General features: G+C 39.5%; 1 protein-coding gene across 1 annotated transcript in view; it reads left to right on the top strand.

Annotated features, from left to right (window-relative positions):
• The window catches only part of LAPTM4B (lysosomal protein transmembrane 4 beta), a 59998-nt gene extending 54997 nt beyond the window's left edge, over nt 1-5001 (top strand). Inside the window, exon 7 of the mRNA XM_066178151.1 lies at nt 2983-5001. Within this exon, the coding sequence (XP_066034248.1) occupies nt 2983-3057 (75 nt within the window). The 3' untranslated portion in view covers nt 3058-5001. The remainder of the gene's footprint in view (nt 1-2982) is intronic.
• Nucleotides 5002-9696: the final 4695 nt, after the last annotated feature.

Genomic DNA, 9696 nt, shown 5'->3' with positions numbered 1-9696 from the left:
GAAAGGAAAGGAAAGGAAAGGGCAGATAGTGGAGAGGAAAGACATAACCACCTGTGGATCCAGTGACAAGATTTGACTGATGCAATTTCGATGTCTGTGGTTGAATTAATGGTTACGGTTTTGTTCCATTGAGGGTGGGGGCCTGCGAAACAAAAATTTCATCAGGTTATGTACCTTCAAGTTAGCAAGGGAGCACCCAGATCCCTTCCAGGGAGGAGATTCTTCATGTCTGATGCAACACTATGGAGCACTCAAAGTTTTCTGATGGAGAGTTCGCAAAAAGAGTTGGGGGATGTTTGGAGTCCTTGATGGTCCATAGTCCTCTCTAGGACATGACTATTGTTTGACCCTGCTTCTGCACTTGTATTGTATGTTGTGTGGTCACCACAGAACAGGAAAATTCGCTCCAGAAAGGGACTGCCCTACCTTTGTATGGTCCCACCTTTACGGGAATGTTCTCTTCCAACTTGCCCACTTGAATGACCATTAGTGTTTGAGGCATAGCAATGCATTATCTCCTTGCTGTCCAGACTTCTACAGACGTTCCTATTTCCTCTCACTTCTTACTGAACTGTTGGTAAGTGAGAAAGTGTCTTCTGATGGCCCTTAGGGCCTTTGACCCATATATGAGGTTTGGGTCTGCAGAACGAAGAAGAGTGCTTACCTCCCAAGATGTAAAAGCCTCACCAGGAGACTTTTCTCCTACCAGACAGATTTTGTTTCATGCAAGAGTGAAGGGAATGGAGAAGTTCACTCAAATCATTAATTCTCCAGGCCTGGAGACGACCTACTGGAAATGACAGCAACCTCAATGCTGAAGCAATTATATGGATGTAGACACAGTAGCCTTAGGACACATGGATTAAAAAAAGGATCAAAGCACAGGAAGAAGTATTGTCCATTATTTATCAGTTCATCTTTATCAGCTGGAAGACAGCTCTTTGGGTTGTATCTGCTGTCACTTCTTGTCACACCTGGTGAAACAGACTCAGAACCTGAAGAAATGGATCACTTAGCGTTACGAAAGTGCAGTAAGACAGCTAAATTTTCACTAAGGGAACTTGATTCATTTTTAGATCCATCATTTAGATCATTTAGATCAGATTTAATTACTAATTATATTGTGTCATAATAAACTAATGAACATGTTTCAGTATATTTGAGAAACCAGTTCTTTTTTTAGTAACATGAGGATTTTACTAGAAATCCTTTTATAAAACTATAGTGATTAGTGCCAGGGAGGGGATTGCATCTGTAGTGCTTTTCACAGTTAACATGCTTCAGCATTGTGATTTACTGAGGTTACATTGCAAAATATATTTATGATTTTTATAATATTTACTTGAAATTCTAAATGTTGTCCTAATTTCACTAGATAAGTAGTTATAAGATGCTTGCAGCCTTTAAGGATGACATAATTTATCAAATGCTTTTCAAATACGAGGGTTTTTAGATTGTGTAGTGCATAAAATACTGCATTTATAAGCTCCAACATATGGTATTAATGAAGAGCAACAGCTCTGACAATTTCCTTTTCTAAGTAAGGAAACTTTCCTGATTAAGGGCTGAAGATGCCAAGGTAGCCATTCTGTAATCTTAACTACGTGCACAGATGTATTTGAACACGTGGTCATCAATGCATGTTTGTAAGCTCACATGAGTATAATGTGAATCACACTTGGAACTATCCCACAAAAGTCTATTCCAAAGTCTATTTAAATCTACAGAACGATTCCTACTGATTTTGTATTTTGTGGTTGAGGTCCAAAAGGGATGATTATGGATGTTTCTTTGCAGAAGGCAAGTTATCAACTTCTATAAGAACTGGTGAAATGGCAGAACTCCCACTGACTTTATTGAGATCAGTATATTTCCTATGTACATTTAGACAATCAGCTTTACATGCTCTTTCATGACCAAGAAGCAATGCTGATAAATCTGGAAATTCCATTATGAATAATTTATCATCAGCTGCATAAAGTATCTCAGACAGTGCACTTCAGTGATATTCTTACTTGTTACTGAGATATTTTAGGAAATGCACACTCATTCTTCATTCAGAAATCTATATCATCCTCAGTCCCTGCTGTGGTTCACAGACCGAGTCCTCCTTTGCCTTTTCACATGCAAGCTAACTAATGTCAGTGCAGGTGCCATTAAAAATTGCATGATGGCTGGCATGCTTGCCTAAACAAGTAGGAATCTTGGTTTGAATCTCTCCTCTGCCCTGTGTGGTCTGAACTTGCATCTCCCATGTCCTAGAAAGCTGCCTGGACTCCAGTGAATGAGGATGATATATGACTAAACCTGTCCTAATTTCCTAATTGCTATCAGATGTTGAAGTAGTCACTGAAATGCTTCTGGGAGTATAGATCTTCCTTCTCATGGCTGAATACTCCAGAAGTATAAAACTGGAGATTTGTTTAGGTAATGGGTAATTTATTCTCCATTTACTTTCTTTTTCTCCACTCCAAAATAATTATTAGCTCTTCCAGGGAGGGCTCAGAAGGAGAGATTTCTGGGACTTTCCTCACTCTGGCAGTTTGAGCACTCCTCCAGGAGACAAGGTTTAGCACTCTTGACAGAGGAGAGCTGCAGAAGCAGCAGCCACTATCACTGCCAGATTGAATAAATTCAGGTACTAGCAGTGAACAGATAAACTGTCACTGGGGTTTCTAAGAAATTAGAAGAAATCATGTTTTCTTTCATAATGAAAATAGTATACACATTGAAAAAGGAGTAGCTTCAAGCTAATATTATTTCTTTTCCTAATTATTCTGCTCCTGCCTAATAATTTACTCTTTTTTGGTTTTGGGGTTTGTTTTGGGGATTTTTTTTTTGTTGGTTTGTTTGGGGTGTTGTTGTTGTTGTGGGGCTTGTTTTGGTTGGTTGTGGACAATGCCTTAGGAGTTTTCTTTTCTGTAAATTTTATCATCTGACTTTTTTTTTTTTTTTAAAAAACCCTTTTTTTCTTTCTTGCAGGTCCTGTTACCACCATATGATGATCCTGTGAACGGAGCTGCTAAAGATCCACCACCACCTTACGTGTCAGCATAAGTGAGAGTGCTGTGTCCCTAGGGAGGATAGCTTTACTTTACAGACATTGAAGCAATAGTTTGATAATTTCACTTCCAGGATATAATCTCCGTGGGTTACACTTTGCTGTTTTGCTTACATATTGAAACTTAAATTGTATTACTCATATTCTGTAGATAGTTTTAACAATTTGTTGCAACTACAGTAGTGTTTCAGAAACTAGTGAACTAGTTTCAGAATAATTCTGGGTAGCACTAGGGTTACAGTAGTCACTGAATAGCTTTTTCCACCATGTTTGACATACAATGCTAGACAACGTAGAACTTTGCATTCTCAATCAGGTTCAGAGTGTAACCTAACTTTTTTATTTGTGAAACTTCCAAAGCATTACAAATACGTTTCTCAGATGCCCACATTCAACTTCAGAATACAGACCAAGTCCAAAAAAGTGACATTCCAATTCATTCCTCTTCTGCAAGTATTTTTGAAGTTACTATGCTGTGAATGATGATTGCAAGAAGAAGAGTTAGTTTTTTTACACTGTTCTCATCAATCCGGCTCATGGGAAACATATTTAATTGGGAAGGATAAGTATGGGAAATGAGAACAGACAAAGCACTCTGTGTGTAAAAAGCCAGAACCTGTGGTCTACACAGACTCACTTTGTCCCAGCCTGAAACCATTCTAATGCTCCCAAAAAAAGTTAGCAAATTCTGATAACTTCCTTTTCCCACCTACACACCTTTTTCCTCCCCACTAACTTCACAAATAGTATTTTGAGGTCACATAATCCCTGCTTTAAAGTCCCAAGACTAGGTGACAAAGCTGTGTCTTTCACACTCAACATGCAAATGTTTTCCCATTGGAATGTGCCTGTAAATATCGCAGTGTTCTGCTGAGTGTAAACTAAATTATGCAGATTTTAAGAAACACGTTCCCAACCTGTGGGGAACTTAAGCATGTAATTTCCTTGAGCATCAGCAGATATGTTTTCTCTGTTTCTCATATACATCAGTGTTGGGGGGTTAGATTCCTTTTATGACTGAACTGGTTGTACTGAGAATCTTTTTCATGGGGCTTATCCATTGAAGAATGCTTGTGTGAGGTATTTATTTTTTCTCTAGAGAAGTGCCTCCTGCACATGTAACTTTTTGTTTTGATGAAGTTTCTATTTTTAATTGAAAAGGAACATGAAAAGGGAATATAATGTGTGTCTCTACCTCTCCCTGTTTCCCTCTGCATTGTCTCCACTGCATTTGGGTGATTAAAAAGGCTGAAGCTAAACTGGTGCCGTTGCACAGCACCCCAGGTAAAGGGCAGTGCAGAGCTGAGTCACAGTTTGGAGGGGCACCAGAAGACACCAAGGGGCCATCTCTCTTGTGGCTGGGCTGGCACATGGGTCCACACCCTTTCTGAGGAGGACACCTGTTCTCAGCCTTTGTTCATTGACTCCATTCTGCCCACTGAAGAAATGTGGAACTTTTCCTGACTTTTTCTGGAAAAGAGCTTTCCAGGGGAACACAGGACCAACAAATTCTTTTCACAGAGATTGCAACTGTGAGCCGTTCTTGCAGAGGCCAGGGAAAGAAAGGACAGACTCCTTCTGCCTGTCTCTTCCACATCCCTGGCAAAAGGCAGGTCCCCATCTGCTTGTTGGAATTTTAGTTCATGGCTTATCTACTCTGAGATCAAACTAAGCAATGCATTTGAATGAACGAATCCTGAAATCCATCCACTGATCTTTGTCACGGTCCTGTTTTTTTCCTTCTGAATAATGTCATCTTCTCTCATTACAGATATCTTTGGGAATTAATCTGAATTTAGGGGTTGTGCTGGCTGGCTGGGCTTCTGAGCTTCATTTTCTTTCATTCTTGACAGATTTGTGAAGGATATTAAGCAGTCATCTGTTTGAGAAAAGCTGGTTGTAAATACATCGCATCTGTGTATACAAACTTCTCGACAATAAAAGGGATTGTTTCCTCAAAACTGTGGAAGTAATTTTTTATGGTCTTCCAAGCACAAACATACACAAATTCCTGTCCAATCAATCTGTCATAGCAGAATTTTCTCTGTAGAGGACTAAAAGATAGGTTTTTAGTCCACTCACCAGTCAATTCACTGGCTTTCCCATCCTACTGTATAAATGGAGGAAAGGACAGTAAATTCTATAATTTATTGCATAATAAGACCAAAAGATAATTCAAGGTTTTAGTTCATCGTCCAAAACTGCAGGCATTTTTTCAGGTCTGATGAAGTGTGGAATACAGAACAGGGCTAAACTGAGCTACAGTGAAAGCCAGGGCTGCTTTTTCTCCACACCATAATAGGGATAACATGCTAATTTGCATGAAATTTCTTAAGACTTTAGCTTGTCTCACTAAAGAATCAAGACTTCTTCACACACCCCATGCATGCATAAATGTGAGTACAGTTTGTCCTGCCAGAACTCCTCTTGGATTTCGTCCAGTTTGAGTTAAAGAGGGCAGGAAGGTTGTGGTATCAAAACTGTGACATGCTTGCACACAGAGTAAATAGTTGGGTAGGAGGTAACAGATAATGTAATATAAGTTTAGTTCTGGTGACATATCAGAGGATCCCCATGAGAGATGAGTTCTACTGCTCCCAAACAAAAAGGAGATTCTGTGGGTTACATGAAGAGATATGAACTCCAGCTGAAGAGTTTTTATCCTGAGATGTTGAATTCATTCTCTGCTTCCATGTATAATTCTGGGGAATTCACACCACAGCTTTTCTGTAATTAATTTTTTAATAGTCATCTGCAACACAACCCATTAAAATTCTGGCTTCTTAAGTTTTTGTGTGTTGGGAACTGCTTACTCCTAACAGTTTTTCCCAATATTCCTTGCATTTTTTCCTTTCTCACAGATATTAGGAGCATCTGCTTACTCAAATGCTCTCCTGATGTTGTATTTGAAACTGTAATATAGCAGCTTTTTGTTAATAATTTTTAGTAACTTACTTGTGGAAGGAACCTGCTTTGAGGAAATGCTGACATGAAACATCATAAATATAAGGCCAAAACCAGCAAACAGGTATCTAAACGTCGATAGTACCAGAAATATAAGTAGATCTTTTGCTGAAATCTCTTCTGGCTTTTTTTTTTTTTTTTTTTTAATGTGTGTTACAAAGCATTGCAGGCTTCACAAATCCTACACATGCTAAGGCACAAATACAGCTTTTCTCATATGTGCCTGATGCTTTTATTCCTGATTGAACAATGCAGCAATGCAGCTTTCCTTCATTGTACACTCATCCATGCATCATACTGGAGAAAACAAGGAGTTTGTAGCGGTGACCCAACAGTGTGGCACTTGTGCTTTTAAGTACATGAAGTTTTCTAAAACAATTACTAATGATCATAATTTTAGGTGTTAGTCTGTCTGTACTTCTTTGGGAAAACCTCTGATTGGTAAAAGCAATCCAGTCTTGATATGTTAGCAAAGGCCACATTGAATCAATATACAGCCAGATAAAATCTTGGCAAGGAAGCAGAGCAAATGATAACCAGTCAACAAGTTCCAAACAAATTCCAAATTCTTTCAAATTAAGGCATTCCTCACCACTGCCCTGTTGGTTAGGAACACCATGGACAGTTTTAAAAATTGTTGCTGGTAACAACTCTGTACACATTGGTGCTTGAAATGTGCAAAATGGAAGACTTGGCTACTGCTAAGGGCAGAAGGGAAAGAGGAGCAGGAACAGAAACAGAACATGGGAGGGCAACATTCACGTACATCTTTTGAAACAGCACAGAAACAAGGTTCACTGCTGCAGCATTGGCTGACTTATGTGCCTTTCTCCTCTGCTATGGTCAGGAGGAAATAAAATTGCTCATGTAACCTCTTCTATTAGCTGTTAGACAAGCTCTGTTCCAGAATTCTGTCACTGAAGTGATGATACCTTTGTCTTACTTGTTTTAATGCAAGGACACTTACAGATTAATATTTCTAAACCAAAGGGCGTATTGGTGAAATGCCTGCCAAAGTGTCTAGTCAGACAGAGGATTCCAAACTGCTCCTCTGGAGCTAAGTTTTGTCCTTAGAGACTTCTTTACATGTTCTCTCTTTAGAGGCTGCTCTCCTTAGATGCTGCTTCTCTGGAGCCAGGTTGTATCTTTCCCATTTACCCGTCTCTATATTAGCTGTAGAATCTGCAGTCAAATACCACAAAAAATCATTTCTTGCAAATTCACTATGGAGATGTTTCAACACTATCTCAGTTCCCAGCTCTGAGAAATCCAAAACAGCAGCTATAGCTATTTAAAGGGAGGCTTGGCTCTGATAAATCAGGGTTAGTGTTCTTTCAGAGAAAGACTCTGGTATTTGTAAATGACATCCCCACACCCATGGGTTTGACCTGCAATCGTTCTGCAGTGTGGCCAGTTTTTCAGCTGAATAGCTCAGCAGGGTGTGGAATACAGATCTGTGACCTGCCTGCAGCCTGTGTCTACCTCCAGCAGAAGAGGATACTCTAGGATTGGGAGTGAAAGCCTCATTGTCACCCAGCCAGCAGATACAAAGCTATTTCAAAGCAAAAAGGCAGTTCTACAACTATACCCTGGACAATGAGCTACAGAAGTCGTTTATTTTAGTGAAGAACCTTAGTGACTTTTAATGCAGTAAATTACTTTCTTCAGAGAAATTAACTATGTCATAGCTGAAACCAGGACACAGATTATTCAAACGTTTCAGGGGAGTTTTTGGGAAATACTGGAATGTTTTCATTTGTAGCCAGAGCTGGACTTAACTAATTAGTCTGAGTGGAGGACACAGGGTCACTTGGAAAGCTGAATAAACAACAAGGAGATGAATCAGGTCTGCAGCAGGGCTGACTGCTTGGCTACCATGAGAAGCTTTGCAAGCCAGCAGAGACAAAAGAGTTGTGGAGCTGCTCTGAGCTGCAGCACTGCAGAGTCTCTGCAGCCATTTCAGAGGACTTCTGTTTGCTCTTTGAGGTCGACATGACCAGCAATAGCAGAAATGAGCCACGTACAGATTTTTAGCCCAGAACCTGGGCTCTATCACAATACCTATGTGTGTCCTGGTACTAACTAACAGGCTTCTGTTTCATATAAAGTTTCCCTAAGTATGTAAACACTTCTGGTTTTTGAAGGGGTTGGGTTTGTTTGTTTTTTCATGTAATACTGAATCTATTTCCCTCTCCAAAACTCCCTATTTCAGGACCCTTAATGACAGTAGAGGCAAGCATGAAATTAGGGGTCCAATGTGAGTAAACTTCTAGCATCAAATCTTCTGATCCCATTCAATGCCAGGATGGGCAAGGTGTTCTTTAAAATTCAGATACCATCCCAATAAGGTGAGATATGTTCTACTTTATGGATGGAAGATATTTCAGCTTTCCTTCTGTGCCAGAAGCAAGCACAAAAAGAGTCCTCTCTCTTAAGGAGAAAAAGTGTCTGGATAGGCAAGTACTTTTATAGTTTTATTTTGTGTATCACCAGTGTAGCAGTTTAAGATTAACAGATAAAAAAATAAATCAATGGGACACTCCAGGAGGTTGATACTATTTGTATGAATGTGGTCATTCTTGGCAATATCAGGTGCACTCACTTGGGGAAGCAAGGACAATGAAAGTAACGGAACAAAGGCAAGAGATGGCAATTAATTAAAAATATTTTGCTTTTGGGAATTTATAAAGTCTTCTGCCCATTAAATCATTAGAAAAATGTGATGAGTTTTTTCTTTCATTGCATTAGAGCAGAGGATGAAAGTAGCTTTATCAGTTGGACAGAACAGCTTAAGTTTCCTGCTATTGTGTGATCCTGCTGCTTTGCTTATCATTAAAAAAAGCAGTTAAAGAAGATCAAAAGGCTCTTCAAAACAGACTATTTGATCCACTAGTTTTGAGGGTTTTTTCCTTAAAAAAATGTGGAACTTTGCTTATTTTTCAATGCAACTTCCTTTTAAATACCTAGATATTAAGTCACAGTATCTGTGGCCATATGTATTCACCTAGAACTGACTGGTTTCTGTTTCAAATGTATATTTTCTTTGTGGTTTTTTATCGTGTGAATTCTCAGGAAAAAAAAAAGCCCAAAGCACAGCACAAGAGATTGTTACCTTTTGGTTAGTTATTCCTCTCTGCAAGTCAATTTTTCAGCCTTGATAAAACGTCCTGACATAGTAATTTGGACAAATAAGGTTCAAATAAAGGTAATGTATCATTACACTCAAGAGACACTGTAAGCATTCCAGGGGCCTAGAAAGGTAGCCCCTGGTGAAAAAGGGAAGCTCAGAAAAACTCCTCTGTCAACTGTTGCACTCCTATTAGCACCATAATTGCATGGTTCCATAATTGCCACTGTGCAGGTGTAGGGCAGCAACATTTAGATGTGAGCTGCCTTATCTGTGGCTCTTGTACAAGAGACAGGACCAGCAGCACAGTCCCAGTTGGGCTCAGACCAGTTCATTTTACATGACCAGCCTGATGAGCTGCAAAAAGGGGTGTCTAAGAAAAGAGGGAGGTGGATGTTTGAGGAAACATCTATCAAACAGCTTTGTCTCAGGGGTTCTGAGACCAGGGAGAGTCACAACCTGGGAGAATTTTTAAGATGTGATCTTTGATTGTATTTGTGATGTCTATATGCACCCAACATACATTGTCCTTCCTGGCCATGGG

This window comes from Chamaea fasciata, unplaced genomic scaffold (assembly GCF_029207755.1).
Source record: "Chamaea fasciata isolate MVZ Bird 193981 ecotype frontalis unplaced genomic scaffold, bChaFas1.0.hap1 SCAF_1, whole genome shotgun sequence".
In the NCBI taxonomy this organism is placed as follows: domain Eukaryota; kingdom Metazoa; phylum Chordata; class Aves; order Passeriformes; family Sylviidae; genus Chamaea; species Chamaea fasciata.
The sequence above is the reverse complement of the archived record's forward strand: the minus strand, read 5'-3'. Positions and strand labels throughout refer to the sequence as shown.